The 19,292-nt window shown below is 35.8% G+C and overlaps 1 protein-coding gene across 6 annotated transcripts in view; it reads right to left on the bottom strand.

Annotated features, from left to right (window-relative positions):
- LOC105210089 (mucin-17) overlaps positions 1-19,292 on the bottom strand; it is a 192,312-nt gene that overhangs the window by 154,977 nt on the left and 18,043 nt on the right. For 4 of the 6 annotated variants that reach the window (XM_054225185.1, XM_054225186.1, XM_029038957.2 and 1 more), the window contains exon 2: positions 7,427-9,423. In XM_054225185.1, the coding sequence (XP_054081160.1) occupies positions 7,427-8,737 (1,311 nt within the window). In that variant the 5' untranslated portion in view covers positions 8,738-9,423. Of the gene's footprint in view, positions 1-7,426; positions 9,424-16,027; positions 19,043-19,292 lie in introns of those variants that run through there. The other 2 variants (XM_054225188.1, XM_011180830.3) reach the window with 2 other exon arrangements.

Raw genomic sequence — 19,292 nt, 5'->3', positions numbered from 1 at the left:
AATTTAAAGCAAATAAAATTAAATAAAGCGCTCAGAAATATGAGCGCAAATGATGTGTTTGTGTTGTTGCACATAATTGACTGCCAAACAATGTTGATCGAGAGAGCAATAGCGTTAAATTAACTGCGCTTAAGTGGTGCGCAGAAAACAAGCTAATATATAAAAAATAATATTAAAAGAAAGTAATCAAAAATATCAAAAATTAGAAGAAAAAAATAAATAAATTTTAAGTGAAATATAAAATAAATAAAAACCATTATTTAATATTTTTTTAAACAAAAAAATGTCAAACAATTAAAAAAAAATATTTGTAAAATATAATTAAACAACAAAAACAAATATTAAAAGAAAAATAATAAATGAAATATAAAATAAACAAAAAACTGTTATTAGACATATTTTTCAATAAAAAAATTTCAAACAATGAAAATATAAAAATATAAAAATAAAATATATATATTTGTAAAATATAATTACAAAACAAAAACAGAGAAATATTATAATTTGCATAAATACCAAATAAAAATATTAAAAGGAAAAACATAAACAAAAAATAGTAAAATAAAAAACAAAAAAAAAAATAATAATAAAAAAAAATAATTTAACAAAATTAAAAACCGATTTCGAAAAAAATAAAAACAAACAAAAAATTAATACGCAAAAATCATTACACAAAATAAAATAAAAACTTAAATTACAAAAAATTATATTCGGAATAGCAATACATTTAATAACAAAAATATTTTAAGATTTATTTAAATAACACAAAACAAATTCAAAAAAAAAATAATAATTATAAAAAAACACAACATAGCAAAATATAAGCTCGGAAAACAAAAAAAAAATAAATTTCGAAATAAATAACCTCAAAAAATTTAGAAAACAAAACAAAAATGATTAATCTCTAAAACCAAAAAAATATCGAAAATGTTTTCGAAAGATTTTTTCAAGTTCAATAAAAATAGTTTTCATTACAAAATAATTAGAAAATCAAGTCGAAAAAATAAAAATCTAATTCGAAAAATACAAAATAAAATATTAAAAACTTAATTGGAAAAAACTCAAAAATATTTTCGAAAAAAAAGAAAAACTAATTTAAAAAATTTGAGAAAAAATTGCAATTTTCGAAAATGCAATTTTAGATTAATAAAAAAACACCTCACATCTCAAAGGCAATAAAGTCTAAATTAATGCTAAATAACAAAATATTGAAGGAATTGATGCCTGCAAAAACAACCAACAACAAGAAAAACACCGCACTACATTTGTAGGATAAATGTGTAGACAAGAATAAAGCACAACAACAGCAACAAAGCGTGTAGAAAATCAAAATAAACAGACAACAAATATGTTGGCAATCATGCGTGGCGAAATAAAATTGACGCGCAGCCGCAATAAAAAAGTGAATAAATAACAGCTACGCAAGGCATGGAGGTGAGGGAAAGCTCTAAAAAGCGCACGCCGAAGGATGACCAGCTAGCTATGCAGCATATAACAAAAACAACAACAGCAACAAAGCACATCGCAATGCACATTAAGGCGCAAACAATGCGATCAACAAAAGCAACAGTAAATTATAAGCGAAGTTAACCGATAAACCGCCGGCGAATTCGCTCAACTCGACACCCAAGCGAAAGGAAGAAGGTGCTGAGCTGTTGTTGTTTTAAGATACATGGATGTACGTGTGTTGTTGTTGTGGCCTTTAAAGAAGTCAATTTTCAAGCGTGTTGTTGTTATTGCTATTGTTGCCGCTTGGGGTTGCGCAGTCGTATTCGCAATCGCATTCGCCACGCATAAGTAACCATATGAGCAGTTATGAATTTACGTTAAATAAACGAGCATTTTTTGCATGTGTTGTTGTTGTTGCTGTTGTTACCTCATCATACCAAGCTAGTTGGTTGGTTAGTTGGTGGCTTGCTTGGTAAGTGCATATGAAAGGCGAAAAACCAACAACACGCGAGCAACGCGAATAAATCAGCGCGCCAACAACAATAACATTAACGCAAGCTTAATTGTGTGTGCTTATGTAACGGCGCGTATGTGTGTGACGGTGTGTGCAACAAGAGCACTTACTGACAGGCTGCTTGAGCTAAACTAAACAACCAAACAAGCGCGAAGTTAAACAAGCACAACCACAACAACAACGACAACAGCAAGAACAATCCACAAGGCAATCTATCAGACAAGCAGTTAAAAGGCAAAAAACAACAACAACAACGGCAAACAATGCAGCAGTTGGTGTGCGACTGCGCAGCAGTACTCAGTGCGTGTGGTAAGAGCCTTTGAGCAAGGCAACACCAAGAACAGCAACAACAACAACAACAACACTAACAATAATAATAAGGACAACGTGGTGCAGTGCGGTGCGCGCCGGCGAACCAAACAGATTGCCTGCCAGCCTCATTGACAACAATAATAACAGCAACAGCAGCTACAACAACAACGACAATAGTGTAATATACATAAGTTAAATGAAGCAGCCACAACAACCACTATAATAATGACTCCTACTTAGTCAGTCAATCTACAGCACGTTTTCAAATAGCAGCGACGGCGGCGATAGTGCTGAGGAGGAGGAGGCGCAGTAGGCGGTGCAAGCAAAAAAGATAGTTGCCGCTGTAGCGTTAGCAGAAAGAAGACTAGTGCCGACAAGAGTGCCGATGGCAATGTCGGCAAACGTCGATCTTTCATATGGTCAACGCTGCTGTTGCACTGGAAGAAGACAGTGGCGGCGGTCAAGAGTCGGTTTCGGCAACGGTGGAGCAGGAGCGGAATTAAATTAAAGAACAGAGTGCGCGTCTGCGCAGTATCCAACAGCCGACACAGACCAGACCGACAGCCAACAGCCGAGGAAGAACTCAGCCTAAGTGAGCGCAAAGAGGCCATAAAAAGAAAAAAAAAATGCGCACGTAATAACTACATAGGTGTATAAGTATAAGGAAGCGGCAAGGTAGTTTACTTCTTCGTACCTTTTTCTCGGTACCCAAATATTAAATTAACAAATTTATTTCATTCGTTAAGCCACAGTAAAATTTCACACCTTACTCCCGCAGGGAAAAACCAATAAGGCAAATAAAAATGTGAAAAAGGAATGAACAAAAAACAACAACAGCAATAAGGCAACCAGAGACTGACAGACGGCGGCGGCCAAAGAAAAAAGATGCCGAAAAGCCGTAAGCAATCACTGGTGTATGGTGTTGGCGAACAACCTTAAATGAAATTACAAACAAGAGTGCAACAACCAGAACAACACGACTAATGGCAATAACAGCAGCATTGACTGAAATTAGTAGACAAAATTGAGGAGTGAAAATTTTGATGTTTTAAAACAATACCAGGAATTGGGCAGCAAATGGTTATGGATATGCGGTTTCTGCGGTTATCAAAGGCGAGCGCGCATGCTCCATGAAAGTGTTGCAAGCGCGGCGGAAGAAGTTAAATACGAAGACAGCAGCACCAGAAGGAGGAGCGGCATTTTGGGGCAGACGCAGGGAAGCAAAGTAGCACGCACACTTGACATGTGGCGGTAAACGAACTTATGACTTATAGACAGCAAGTCTGCGTGTGTAAAATGCAAAAACGACTTAGTATGAAAGAAGAAGTGCCAAAGATCGACGCTTTGAATCGAATTATTATAGCACCACAGCTTTGTGCAAACAAACACTGATGGAACGCTGTTAATGGGCAGTTGGGGGCAATGAAAGTGGTGTTGGGCAAATTTTGAAGATAACGATTTTTACTTTGTAGGCTTTACCAAACAATGGTGGGTTCTAAAGGGATTTCAAAGCAAGAGAGCTACTTAAGAACACTTAAGGACGTTGAAACGCAGTGTTTCTTCCAAAAAGTTTAATTTATTGGTGCAAAATACGGCTAATCAAGTGATTAGTTAATTTTTTTGCACAATTAAAATGTTAATTGAACTCAATTACGATATTAATTGAGTCGATTAAGATGTTAATTGAGTTCAATTAACAATAAAAATATTATTAACGGAATTATTACTTGATTTATGCTGAAACAAGTTTTAATTTTTTAACCATATTTGTTAATTGACTCACTTAAGGGACTTACTTATTTTCATTTCTCCATTGCTTCATTTTTTTCGCTATAAATTCAACAGATTTTTTGGTGTATATTTTATAAATATTTATTTTCCTACAGGGCAGCTTCAACTAAACCCAGTAAGTGGAGCATTACACTCTGGCTTGAAATATGTCAGTGTATATGTGCTTTAAATGTAAATATATATGCGTGCCAATATCTACTTAGGGCAAGGAAGTGGTTTACTGAATTAAAGTTTATTCTTATTTTTGTTGTTGTTGTTTGCATGCGTTACTTTGTTGCGAACGTTTATGTTATAAATAAATATATTTGCTGTGGCATATCTCGACGGTTACTATACGTACAAGTACCTAAGTATGTAGATACGCTGTTTTTGTTGTTGCAATTACGCTCTTATCGCTTTTATTGCCGCTTGAAAGCAATAAAAATCGAGCACACGTGATTCATTTGCCAACAACAACAATAACAAATAAACAAACTAAGTGATGAAGAGCAACAACAACATGCTTACACTTATAAAGATATCTGCGAATGAGGAAGGAAGAATGAAGGGTAAAATGACGGAACGCAGTAACTGCCATTAGCGCAATAAAAGCATAAATCTTATTATTAGAAGTCACTAATCTGTATAGCGATATATGTATAGTACATTTAGCGGCGTACCGAATACCCTTTCTATATGCAGCCTTGCAGCAATTCTGTGCTGGCAAATCAAATATAGGTTTAATGTGGCATTTAAGCGCAGTCATAAAATCAAAGCAACAACAATAAAAATTAACAACAACAAAAAATTTCTACGACCACCAATTAGTAGTCTGGCAATGTCGGCACGTTTTTGTGTTAAAATCAAGTTAAGGATTAGCAAATATTTGCGTTGGGAACCCGCATGTGGTTGCCAAAGGCGAAAAGTTGCCAAAAAATAGTTGTGACGAAGAGTGGCGAGCGGAAGAGATGAAATTAGAAAATTTTATAATATGCAGTGAAATATTGCGAAAGACAAAAAAATTGGGTTTTCATTAAAATTATAACAAATAAAAAAAGATAACATAAAAAAAATAAATAAATATTAAAAGAATAAATAAATAAAAATAAAAATTTAAAAAGAAAAAATAAAAATTAAAAATTAAAAATTGAAAAAATAAATAAAATTTGAAAAAAATAAAATTTTTAAAACAAATAAGTGAAAATAAAAATACAAATTAACCAAAAAAAAAAGTAAAAATAAAAACACAATAAATATAGATAAATAAATACAAATTAAAAAAGAAAATAAATAAAATTTGTAAAAAAAATATAATAATAAAAATAAATACATTTAAACCCCCACTCGCCATCATTTAAGCTCGAGAAAAAGATATACAACTTAATGGAGTCATGTTCACAAGCGTGTACGATAAGCGCACAAACACGATATTTAATGGCATAATAGCAACTAGAAACGTAAAAAGAAAAATGCAAGAAAAAAACTATAACAAGCTACGAGTATGTGAATTGACCGACTGACTGAGCGCGTGAGAAAAATCGAACAATTACAAGAATACATTAAAATCGAATGCTCGAAAAAAATGAAAAATGGATAGCGATTACAAATTGACAGGCTTCATTTTTTTATTTCCAACTATTATTTTGAAGATTTTTGGGCATACACGCATTGTGGGTGGCATTACGTATGCGCGCTTGCACATTACTCGCAGCGATTTGATGCCCGAAAAAAATCTTAAAATCCAAACAGCTGTGCGTCGTTAAAAGCAAATACGAGCAAGTAATATACAAACGGCACGTTATATGTTGAAAAAAAGGTTAAGTCATGACTCATGACTGTCCATCATTTGTTAAGTAAACAAAGAAATGGCATTGCGTAGCAATACAAGATAACCCCCACCCGTCACTGATTTGAGGTTATGTGATTTGAACTCATCTTATATAGATTTCATATGCCTGCGCACTCAACAGGGGTGGCTAAACACCAATCATTAGCAAGACTAATTGCAGCAAAGTCAATAAATTACACACATTTGTATCGCTATGTGTCGGTATATTTGCGGCTGATAAACGGTTGTAACACCTACAAATGAACAGCGCCTATTCATACATATATTAATTGAGGTGAATTACACCGAATGCCTATGTACATTGTTTGTTGTGTATGTATGCGTGCACCAGACATGCTTGTAAACAAAAGATTCTTATCAAAAGCTCAATATTGATTGAATAATAGCTCTAATGATGACTGGTTGGAGAAAAAGTTTGAACAAAAGCGATTTTGTGTGAACAAAAACCACTAATTGGTAGATAATTTATAGAGGTTACGGCTTATATTAGCCGATTTGATTAATTTGTTGAGATCAGCTAGATAATGTAGTAGGCGTAAAACAAAATAAATTAATATAGTTGGTGGTGAAGGTGTTGCGTTCATCAGTAGCGATTGAGTGGTATACTACTGTAACCGCGAATTTTTGCTTTACCGCTAAATTTAATTTTAGAATGAAACCTTTAATTTGTTCAAACGCTGAACAAAATGACATCTTTCTAATTAATCACCATTTACTCGACCGTTTTGGTATTTGATTACAACAATTATCCCAAGAATTCTTAACTCAAAACAGTTGAAAGACGTCCACTTAACTTTGGAACTTTTTCCAGGATTAGATCTCTTCCATGGATCTTTTGAAAAAATCCAGTCATCTTAGTATATGAATGACAGAAGAAAGTTTAACCTCAAAATTGGAGTTGCTGATCACTGTAGTTTTAGAAAATATATGGTTTTTAAGATTACTTCCTCGGCAGAGTGGCATTCTCTAAAGAAGTTAAATAACATTTTGAAGATTTTCAGGGTAGGTTAGAGACAAAAGCTAAATTTGTGCCCCTTTGAGATATTCAAACTAACCTCAAATAACCTAACCTCAAAAGCAAGTTGAGAGAACATACCGACAGATCTCTAATTGATAATTAACCATAAAAATATTATTTCAACTATTTTTGTAAAGGCAAATACAATTTTCCTTTCATTTAAAAGCACAAAAACAACTAACACAAATCCAACCATATTTGCCAATGAATTATTGCCAAAATCACAAGGCGATAAACTAAAATAAATAATAATAAAGATGCAGACACACAAACCACACTTGGCATTGCAAACAAATTAGTAAAAGAAATAAATTACAAGATTACGTAAGAGTACGTTGTAGCCAGTTGCAAGAATTGCAAACATGAATTCCTGTATTTTTTTTCCTACACCTCAACTGTAGCGCGCAGTCATGTAAATAATACTTTTGGGAAAGTCAGTGCCAGAGTGGAGTCATGGACCTTATATAACATCGGAGTAAAAATAAAGTATTGAAAACATTGCAGTGAGACTTACCCGTAAACGCCACATTTGCATCTCTTGCAAAATATTCTCCATGTTGTCGCTGCTTTGTCCCTGGGCATCTGCATTGTTGGTCGCATCGTCCGCATGAGCGGCAACTGTTGCAGATTGTTTCACACGCGCAGCACTTGTATGTGCCGTCGATGGCGCGACCTCTGCGCCGCGATCAGCCGCCGCAACACCGTCACTATTGACGGCGGTGGCCGCAATTGGGTCATTGGTTTTTTGGCAGGTGGGAGCGCCAGTGTTGCACGAATCAGCAGTTGTGTTGGTGCTGCTAGCGGCCGCCGCCGCAATAGATGCGGCAATAGTGCGATAACAACGCTTCGGTGTATTAGTCTTGGCACTCTCATCGATCTTCGTCGCAGCACCGTTGGTTGTGTCAACAACGGCCGTTTTGTTTTTTATTTCTGCTCCATTTTTGGCAACGTTCGCAGCAATATCGCACGCTGTCGCCAGATTCTCATCAACTGTTGTTTGTTTAATAGTGGCTGCAGCAGTGGCGTCTACATTTGTATCGCCCTCCAATGTGCTTGCATTGTTGGAGAAAAGATCATAGAGCGTGACATTGGGCTTGCCACAACAGCGACACAATTCCAACTCATTGAGTTCGCAATTATCGCCTTCCGTCGCCGCCGTTGTCCGTAATGGCTGTGGCTTAGCCAACGTCGTTGTGTTATCAATGACGGCGGTTGCGGTGGACATCGTTGCTGTCGCGGTGCTGTTGGTGGCGGCGGCGTCATTCCCATCGCCACAGCCGTCGCAATTTCCCTCTGCGGTTGCCATATCTGTCATTGGTATGTCATTATACTGCGCATCTTGTATGCTTTTTGTTGTCACGTTTGTTGTTGCTGGCGCTGTTGTTGTTATTGCTGTAGTAATCTTGTCTGTTGTTGTTGTTTCAATAGTGGTTTTATTAGTATTGCCCATTGTTACTGCTACGACACCGTTCGTTGTTGTTGTTGCTTTAGTAGTAGTTGCTCTTATGGATTTTGTCGTTATTATTATTTGCTTTATTGGCGCTTCATTACGCTGTATTTGTTTTTGTTCTGGTTGTTGCTGCTGCTCATCATCAACGACAACGATGCGCGCATTTTTGTCGCTTTCGTGGAATTCATCGGTGGCATCGGCGACCGTTGGGTTTATTACGTTCGACGGCGTTGTTATTGTTGTCGTATCTGTTGTTTTAGTGCCCACAGTAGTTGCAGCAGCAGTTGTTGTTGTCGTTTTTGTATTTATATTTGTATTTGTTGGTGCTCCCTCAGCTAAAATCGTGGCATTGGGTGCGCCGTCAACGCTGTTCATTTCTGTTGTTTCAACCGATCTTCCTACTTGTCGCTGCACTTAGTATTTCACTTTTTATTGTAATTTTTAGCAGTATGTACTTGTTGAATTGTTGAAAACGCTGTACACACACACCCCAACAAGCACTGTTTATATTTTTTTAATGGACGATTTTTGCACTTTGTTATTGTTTTAGCTTCCTTACTATACACTCACTCACTCACTTTTCTGCTTATTTACAGTCCCTCGTATTTTTTATGTTAATTTCACAATTTTTTGTTGCTTTTTTTTTGCTTCACATACATACAATTAAATATATTTTTGTGAATTGCTACTTGTGCGCCACGACGATAACGACGCGCCCGCAATTGTTGGCAACAATGTTGAAAACGTCGCACTAGCGCAGCAGCAAATAAATTTAATAAAACTCAATTTTCTGCTACACACACACACACTCACTTTTGCTTTAAATTCATATATGTATTCTTATAACTGATACATTTAGTTACAGCTGTATGCGTGTTCCTTTTCAGTTCACTTATTCAAGCGCATTTACATATATCGTTTTATGATTCTTTGCTCATTTTAATATGCGCTTTTATTTTATTTACTTATTTCACTTCACTTATCCGCAATGGTATGTGTTGTTGTTGCTGTTGTTGGAGATGCTGCGCTTAAACATTGATGCCACTTGTTGTTGTTACAATCTGCAAGCATAAAAAAGATAGTGAAAAAATCTGTTATTAATGAGTGCCTCAAACGCAGAGTTATATACATTTGTCTGTCTGCATGTCTGTTTGTATGCACGCAGGTAATGCATTGTAATTGTGCGCACACACGCACAACAAATAAGTAATGAAAAAAAAGTAATAAAATAAAGGTATTGAAAGTACAAAAAATATAAGGTAAATAAACATGCGTGCAATGCGATCTCATGGGATCCACCGCATGGCCGCAGCTATAAGAATCGAAAGGAAAAAAATTGTATTGCCTGCACTGCTTGGTTATAATAAAAAGCGTGGAATGCGCGCCTGTGACAGGTAAGCGGTCAGTCAGCTCTCGATTAAGTGGCGTTGGCGACAAATCAGGTAGTTTTTATTCACCGATGACGCGATGCTGTGCGTTCTGCACTGTGTTATAGGCTTAAGGTATATGTAGGATTTTCTACACAAATTTGTGGACCGACACTGGACGTTTATGTTAGAGTAAATTATATTGTCTTGGTTGTATGATTAGCAGCTGTCTATAGATTATTGAATTATTATCGCATTATCTATGCACCGTTATCAGCTATTAACGTGTGTAATGCAGTTGGAAAGATAAGTCAATTTTGTGCTAGCCTAAAAGCTAGGGTTTGTTACACTGAGAGACGGTCTTTCTTATATACAGTTGAACTTCCCTAACTCGAATCACCATAATCCACACAAAAACTTCGAGTTAGAGAGACTTCCGAGTTATGGAAGGTGGTTTGTATGAAATTGGACTTCCATTGCCAATTGAAGAGTTCGATTTTAGAGAACTTCGAGTTATGGAAGTTCAACTGTATTTATTTTTTCTCTAGATATGACGATTATTAAACACAGTTCTTTCCACTAATGTCTTGACATTTCAGTAATATTTTATTTCACACATTTCTAATCCAATTGAGTGTTGTCATGTTATAGCTATTTTATATTAAATATTATATTAAAAATATTTCTTAATATATTATATCACTACCATATAGGCATATTTACGCATTTTCGCCATACAAAAATCACTTTAAAATTTTTTATCTTCATTTTTAGTCTATATACTAGAAGGACACTTTCGTTTTTCGTATTTTAAACAAAATTTTGTGCAAACAAATGTCTAACTGTTATTGCCTACGTCATCACCACACTTTTAAGGCATTTATGCGTAAATAATTATATTTTCAAATTGATTAAAAACTAAGCAAATGCTTAAATTTAGTAAATTTTATCGCTTTTTCACACAAAAAATAAATGCATTTCTCTACAGCAGGCACAGCACATTTGAAAACCGCACAACAACAATAACAGACATTATTATCACATTTAATTCAGACTGTTTAACATATAAAAACACAATTTCCTTATCGCTGCTGATAGCTGTCTGCGTGTACATATACAATTATAAATATAGTTTCAGCGTTATCGACAACGCTTATTGCTTGCTTTTCAGCCTTTTTTAGTGATAACAATGCACACATGTGTTTGCTAGCAATCCGTATTTCACCACACCGACGGCATTTGCAAATAATAGCACAACGCCTGGTTGTAGCAACTAGCTGTATTCATTCATAAATATGAGGACACTTTCGCCTACAAAATGCCCCATTGTACCTGGCTGCGCATACAAATTGACGCATGAACGGTTTAAGGAATAGACGAGGCGAAAGAACTGGCGATAAAAACGAAAACGGACAACTGGACAGAGCAGCCGCTATAACAACAAAAACAATAAATATATATGTATGTATCTATAAAATATACACGGCACACTGATCAAAGCCACAAATGTTGCATGATTAGTCATCGCTTTTGTCTAAGCGCTAAGACGCGGTATACTAGTTGCTTAGCACAGCATGCGAGGTGAGTTAATATATGTACATATATACGTTTTTACTTTTATGCCCATCAACCGTGCTGACACATACATATTTATTTTTGTTTGTATATTTGTATGACCAACCGACCCCAAGCACCTGCGCACTGCATTTCCCATATAAAAGCAAGAGAAATTCCTTTCAAGTTTCGGCTGTTTGCCAAACTATGTGCTGCATAGCAGAGCATGAGCAAGCTTTTCTTTCTAAATTCTAACTAGAATAACCGACACGTTCATGCTGCTGCCGCTCAACACGTTTCACCAGCGTGCGTATGTATGTATGTATGCTTGTATGTAAGTATATAAATACATGCTATGCTGCCGCTCACATGCAGATACAAAATCAAAATCAACGCTCTCATGTATGCACATAAGCATAGTGATAGCGAGCGAATGAATGCTGCTGCTGCTGCTGGCTGCTGCTATCAACACACAAGCAAAAGCAAAAACGAAGTCAACAGCACCGGCTATTGTCTCGTTGCTGGGGCGAGTGTGTAAACAGGCGGTGGAGTTGGGCGACGCATAGCTGTAGAATTCACTAAAAATAATATGTCGACTACCCACAACAACAACAACAATTATGCTAGCGCAGAGAATAATAGTTGGTCGTTGCATGGCGTTTTTAGGTCGTTCGTCGTTGAAAGAAGAGTTGACAACGTTGGTGTGATGCCGTTGACCTCAAAAGACGACGCACACTAAGCATACATAAAACAATTATGTGCGTGCGTATGTGTGTGTGTAGCATTATCTATGCGTAGTCCAACTAGTTACTAGTAGTGCCGTGTATTTGTCTTTTTCGAAATAGAATTAAAGCAACAAATGCGACGGCTAGTAGAACAATCGAGCTGATACTCGTTGCATTGCATAAAAAAATTTAAATTTAATAGTTATTTGAGTCGCCTTCTTTTCACACACTTCTCCTCCCAATAATGTCAAAATTGATTTATTCGCAGCACAACAAACGTGTGGGCACATTTCACTTGCACCATTTACACAACACAATAAATTTCAATTATAACAATTTCGCTCACTATTTAATCAATTACATTGCGCTTGCCTTACAGCAATGACAGCGACGTGCCGACACAAGTCAGGTGTTTAGTTACGAACACAATAAAATTGCTAAAATGTAATAGACGATACTACTCGTTGAATGACTTGCACAATTGCTGCACTGCTTGACTGCTTGACGAAGGTGGAGGTGGCGGCGACGTCAGCTGCGAATAGACATCCACACGTCAAACTGGCTGTTTGGCGAAAATAGAAAGCAAAAACAACAACACAAACTAGCAACGTAATAAAATAAACAACAGCGATGGTGGGCGGTAGCTACGAGTATTCGCTGTTAGCGTAAATATCAAAATCAAATGCTGACAGTTGCATATTTAGCAGAATTTCAAGAATTCACACAATACAATGCTTTCACAATGCAAAGTAAACAATACGCTATACATACACGAGTGGCCAAAAATAGCCAAACAAAAATAAATAAATTCTAATTTTCTGTTGGTGTTGCTGCTGATGCGCGTAATAGCGTAAGTACGAAAATTTGGGGCAAATCTCCATAACTGGCTGTACAACAATCACACACACAACACAATTTACCATGCAAATCAGTTCATAATGCGTTAAAAGCTGTCAGCTTTCAATATTTAATGCGGATTTTTTGTTTTAATTAAATTTAATTTTAATTTTAATTTTTATAATTTTTTTAATATTTAATATGGATTTTTTGCTTTAATTAAATTTGCATTTTTTAATTGTTATGATTATTTTCAACATTTAATCCAAATTTTTGACTAAAATTTAATTTTATTCTTTTAATTTTTTTTCATATCTATGGGACTTTTTGTTTAAAATTTAATTTATTTTTTTATTATTTTATGCGAATTTTTGCCTAAAATTTATTTCAATTTTTTTAATTATTATTTTTATTTTATTTCTTTCAATATTTCATGTCGATTTTTGTCTAAAATTTATTTTGATTTTTTAAATTATTTATTAAATTGTATTTCATAGTTATTATTTTTCTTTTTTGCTTCTTACTGATAACATCAGTGGGCTGGTTTGTAGGCCTTTCTCACATTAAATAGCGTTAAACCTATACAAATGAGACAAATTATGTGCTTAAGAGCTTCCTTTCCGGCATTGATAGCCTTTGCAACAAAAATAAATAACAAGCGTGTATTTGAGCAATAAAAAGCCGGCGGAATTTCACAAAAATTTCGAAAACAAAAGCTACAGCCGTATTTATTTCGAAAATATTATTTTATTGTTGTTGTGTAGATTAAAAACATATATATGTATGTGCATATTTATATTGACACGTGTTTGTTATTATTGTTTCAGAGCTTGAAGCGTTGATTACCGCATGTCTAGCGTTTATTTGATTAGCGCTTAATTGAGACAGTTTTTAATTATTTTTTTCATTTGCGCACAAATGTCGCGACACAGCCCTACAACACTTTTAAACACATATTTATTGGACACAAGCACAATTTTATTACTATAGAAAAGCTTAAAAGTTCATATTTTCTGAATTAAATGTTTCAAAATGTTTTTATAAATGTATTTTCACGCCACAATATTTTTATTTATTTATTTTTTTCCAATTAAAGTTTATGTTTAATTTTCGTCGTAATTTTTTTGCATATTTTGAAAAATTCAAGTTTTTGTTTAATTTTCGTCTTCACGTTTTTCTGTTTTTGCGCACATTTCTGGAAAAACCGTGACTCTGCTTCACTTTTCCTTAGATGGCCTGACGACGTCGCGTATTATATTACCGCATCTTTTGAGCAAGTCGTCTGTAAACGCCGCCGCACCTTCTGGCTTGTACACACTAATGGCGCACCTAAGCACCAAAATCAAACTAAGATTTTCCCACCTCGCTATATCACAGAGGCACGGCTAGGCCAGCAGGGAAAACATACATTTCGACTTTGCAACAATTGAAGTCATGACAATGAAAAAGAATAAAAACAAAAATTGGAAATTAAAATAAAATTGTGCCGCCATGTCACGCTGCTCTTTGCACTATTTGCACCGCGGAAGCAAATTAGTAATAAAAACCAAGAAACACGCACACACACAAGCACTTAAGAAAACATTTTACTGCTCAATAAACGAAAAAAGCAAAAAATAAATTAACTAAAGTCCGCCAAAAAAACGTATCACCAAAATCACTGAATTTTTCCCAAATTACTGCTGTGGCGAGTACACGCGATTGCACCGAGTAGGCACATCAAGTACATACAATAACTACTATTTACACATTGACGACAAAGCAAAAACAACAAAGTGTTCGAGGTTTGATACTGGTACCGAAGGGGAGACCTCCAGCGCTTATTGTGTCGAAGCCTTCAACGTACATTTGTTGTTTTCATTTGATTTGGTATTGTTTTTGTTGTTGTTGCTGTTATTAGCGTTGCTAACGTGCGATGTCTTCGCGTGCGATTTGCATTTGCGAAACTGCCGCCAGCGTCAACCCATCCAAACGTTTGTTTGTATACTCGAACCTACACACTTATGCCGAAGTATATTTTGTACATTTCCATTGTGCTTGTTGCCACCGCGCCAAACCGTCGCCTACCGAAATCAGCAAGTGTCCGCAAAACGAGCTCCACCAGCCAGCTGACTTTCCCTTTCCTTCAATTGAATTTCTCACCTTCTCGTACAATTTTGCTGAGCAGCCAAATCTTGCAAGCTGATGGAGGGGGGCGGTCAAGCTGTTATTTGGACGTTGCTTGTGGACTTTTCTACTCGCCTCAGTAATACATACACACATACCTATTTCGTTGTCCGTTACACAAAACAGTTTTTTCACAGTTCACAGCGCTTACTTAAGCTTTCATCAGCGTTTTTCAATGAGTGCACTGGTTGCTTACATTGTTATTGTTGGTATTTCATTGAAAATTGATTTCGAAAACGTCCTCAACGTCGAGTTCACTATATTTATTTAATTTTTTTGTATAAGTCTGCAATTTTTTCGTACTTTATTTCTTATTGTTACTGTAGTTGTTATACACGATTTCGTTTTATATCACTTTCTTCAATAGGTTATCTTGTAGAGCGCCCATCCGGGATGTTGTCAGTTAGTTAAGACGTCGAACAATGGCTGCCAATTGGATTTTACATTTCTCACAGCGCTCACAATGGACCCTGCACTTTGCACACTTCACTTCGCACATCTCTAGCGGATTAAATAAATTAAAACACGACTACGCACACACACACGCACGACCGCAGCAGCAGTAATTGTTTCGAGCACACCACTGACCAAACGTGCGTCTGCCCAGGTATGCTTAGTTGCCAAAGCCACCCAAACCCCTTGCGCCAAACCAAATCCATACACGTGTTAAAGCTCTAAACAAAACTCTCACACCAATACAAACACCAACGGAACGCCAGCAAGGGCGGCAGGCAACAAACACCCCCAACTACACCGTTAACTACACTTCGACGGCAGCCCCACGTGAAGGCGCACACATCACATCTGTGTGTTTGTATTATGTACGCGCGCGCCCACTCGACCGTCTCGAAGTTACACGAATATTTTAAAATTTTGTCTTATTATGCCACTACACACACGCACACACCGTACGCCCCCTCTTTGCCTAAGCACCTTAACGCTGAGGTACTCGTCGTCGTCGACCTGCCATTCCATTCAAATATTCTAAATTCAACCACAATCAACCAGCAACTTACTCTTGCTTTACTTGGTCTATAGGCGCTGGACTCTATACAATTTTCCGAACTTATTATTCACCATTCACTCTATTGTACCGTACGCTTCTAAAGACGAATTGATACTAACTTCGGTACGGCTGGCCACAGTCAGCTGAGGCAATACGGCCATACGGCAATGAGGCTGTCGTCGGCTGGTGCTATCGCGCTGCTGACGTCGTTACCGGCGCTGTCAGCGTCAGCGACGTCTACACGCTCGCAATAACAATAGGAAACCAACTCATTTTCGGCTTGATTTTGTGCTGCGCTCAGCTGTTTGCAAGCTCAACCAATACGTTGCCAGATCTGTGTGTTGTCCGATTGGTTTAACTCAAAGTTAGTGTGTTTTTCTATTTTTTGCAAAAGAAATTAAATGGAATAAAAAATAAATTTGGTTTTGCGCTAATCTAAAAATTAGGATTTTCTTCGAATAATGTGTTAAATTAAATTAAATATTTATATATTTTTTCAGAGGAACCTCTCCTAGCGGACACCCCTACAAATAGACATCTTTCAGGTTGAGCGGACATTTTTTCATGCACCAAGTAAAATGTTTAGAATAAATGACCCTCTCTTAGGCGGACATCTCTCTTGGGGGGACAAAAATCGCATGACGGTGACTGTCCGTGCAAAAAAGGTTTCACTTTATATTTAAAAATATTTTGCATTGCATGCTATTGAAAACTTACATCATTTCGTAAACGAAAAATACTAAAAAAAATATAAAAAAAATCCACTATTGAACTCCAAGGATTAGAACATCGACAGTACGCTTTCATGCGTAATATTCTCGACATTTTTGCAGTCTCTCGAACAATTTCAGGGTACTGTGCTGGATACTGAAACTTCGATATTCACAGAATATACTTAAAAAATCTATACAGTTGAACTTCCATAACTCAACCGTCTGTAACTCGAAGTTTTCCATAACTCCAACTCTTGAATGGACAATAAAAGTCAAATTTCATACAAATTATCTTCCATAACTCGAAGCTTTTTTGTGGATTTTGATGATTCGTCTTAGAGAAGTTCAAATGTATTTATGAAATATATAAAATTCTTGTTAAATATCGGAGAACGCTCTTCTAATTTGTATATTCTTACGCTCTCCGCACTACTGAGCGAAATTAGACATTTTCTTTTACCAATCGGTAAATTTTTTACCATCCATCTGGCAACTTGCCGCTAATGAATGAGCGCATAAAGGTGGAGAGTGAGCGCTAGCAACGTTGGGCAAAGCAGCGTAAAATGCGCCCCTGCTGTGCGCCGACATCAAACACACACATTTCCATTGTTATATTTCTGTGTGTGCACGAGTGTAGATACGCACTCACACACAGATACAAATACGGCTGATAGTTGCCGGTCATAGCGAGTAATAGTTTTTGGCTCAATTGAGTACTTGCGAGTATTTTTCTGCTGTATATAACAGTCTTGACTAGTGATAGCAGGCATACCTACTAACAGCAACAGCAGGATGGATGTTTGGATGGGTTGCCTAGCAGAGTAGAATGCGCTGCAGAACGGTCGCGTGTACATACATATATACTTGACCAAAATGTATACAAACAAACAATGCCACATAAATATAGATAAGTATATATGAACTATGTAGATAAATAAAGTTGTATGTACGTTTATATTGGAGTGGCAGCGTGAGTACTTGTAGAATTTGGCTCTTCACTGTGGCAGCCCGCGGCGCACACGCACGCATCATTGCTCACTGCAGCGACTAATTACACTAAAGTGCCGTTGATAAGCAAGCAACAGCAGCAGCAACATGGCTATAGCAATTGCAACGGCAGCAGCAACAACAGTTGCATCAACAGCTCAACGCATTGTTACAGAATCTCAAGTGATGGGACAGCCTCTTCTCGGTTGCATTGTTGTTGAGCTCATTCAATTGGGGGAATGCACCGGCATTAATGACGTTTGCATAGCCCACGTACGTACGTAGATGCTGTCCTACCGCATTTCGACCGCTAACCACTCTAACTAGCAACATATATACATATGTATGTATGTGTGCCTGTAATGGGGAAAACACTCAACATTTTACAGTGTATCACTTTCGCGTGCGTGTGCGGAGTAGGTACCAGTAAGGACGCATGCATTTCAGTTCAAGTATGTAAGAATTTAATTATTTTTATTTAATTGACATTAAATTTAATTTAATTATTTTTATACTTTCGTGCAAAGTTGTGCTAGTAGACTTAAGCTGATGCAGTTCAGTTTTTAATTTATAGTAAAAATCTTCATTTTTATTTTGTCATAATGTGAAGAATTTGATACTATGGTGTTGTTGAAGATAGATCCCATAATTTTAATTTATGCATAAAATAGTACAAATTAAGTAATTTCACCTCATAGAACTAAAAGTTAAAAAAATAGTTGAAAATAAAGTTGAACTTCCATAATTCGAATCACCATAATCCACAAAAAACTTCGAGTTTCAGAGACTTATGGAAGGTAATTTGACTTCTATTGCCAATTCAAGAGTTTACGTTATGGAGAACTTCGAGTTATACATATTCGAGTTATAGAATTTCAACTGTACTTAGCTTATTATAAACTAGGAATAATTTCATCGAGAATTAACACAAAAATTTAAAATATTTTACCAAAAGTTATTTATATTTTCATATTTACTTGTCTGCAATCGAAAATTGTCTTTCAGGAACCCATCACCATTGACTGGGAACTAAAGCTCTTGGTAATTGACTAAACGAATTAACCGGATAGGGCTTTATTCGAATAATAATATTCGGTTTTCAGTATCCGCATAGTCGCAAATCGTCGACTATGTGATTAACCACTAATTTCCAACTATATGTGACCTGGTCTACGGAAAGGCGGTGTCAAAAAATCAATTTTCACTTTTTAGTTGATTCGGATGGAAGATGAGATGTTGTTTATTTTTAAAAGCTGTTTCCCAGAAAACTAGTTTTCGCACGTTAGCTCCCTTTTCGTAGACCAGGTCATATATAACTATAATACAAGTACATTCATTCTCTTATTCTTATTCAAGAATTAAATATAAACAAAAAGGTTTCTTAAATTTTTGCAGCTTTAAAGCAAATGATTGTTTATTGAAAAAATTATGTAAAATAAAATAAAATAAAATAAAATACAATAAAATAAAATAAAATAAAACAAAATAAAATAAAATAAAATAAAATAAAATAAAATAAAATAAAATAAAACAAAATAAAATAAAATAAAATAAAATAAAATAAAATAAAATAAA

This window comes from Zeugodacus cucurbitae, chromosome 2 (genome assembly GCF_028554725.1).
Source record: "Zeugodacus cucurbitae isolate PBARC_wt_2022May chromosome 2, idZeuCucr1.2, whole genome shotgun sequence".
Classification (NCBI taxonomy): domain Eukaryota; kingdom Metazoa; phylum Arthropoda; class Insecta; order Diptera; family Tephritidae; genus Zeugodacus; species Zeugodacus cucurbitae.
The sequence above is the reverse complement of the archived record's forward strand: the minus strand, read 5'-3'. Positions and strand labels throughout refer to the sequence as shown.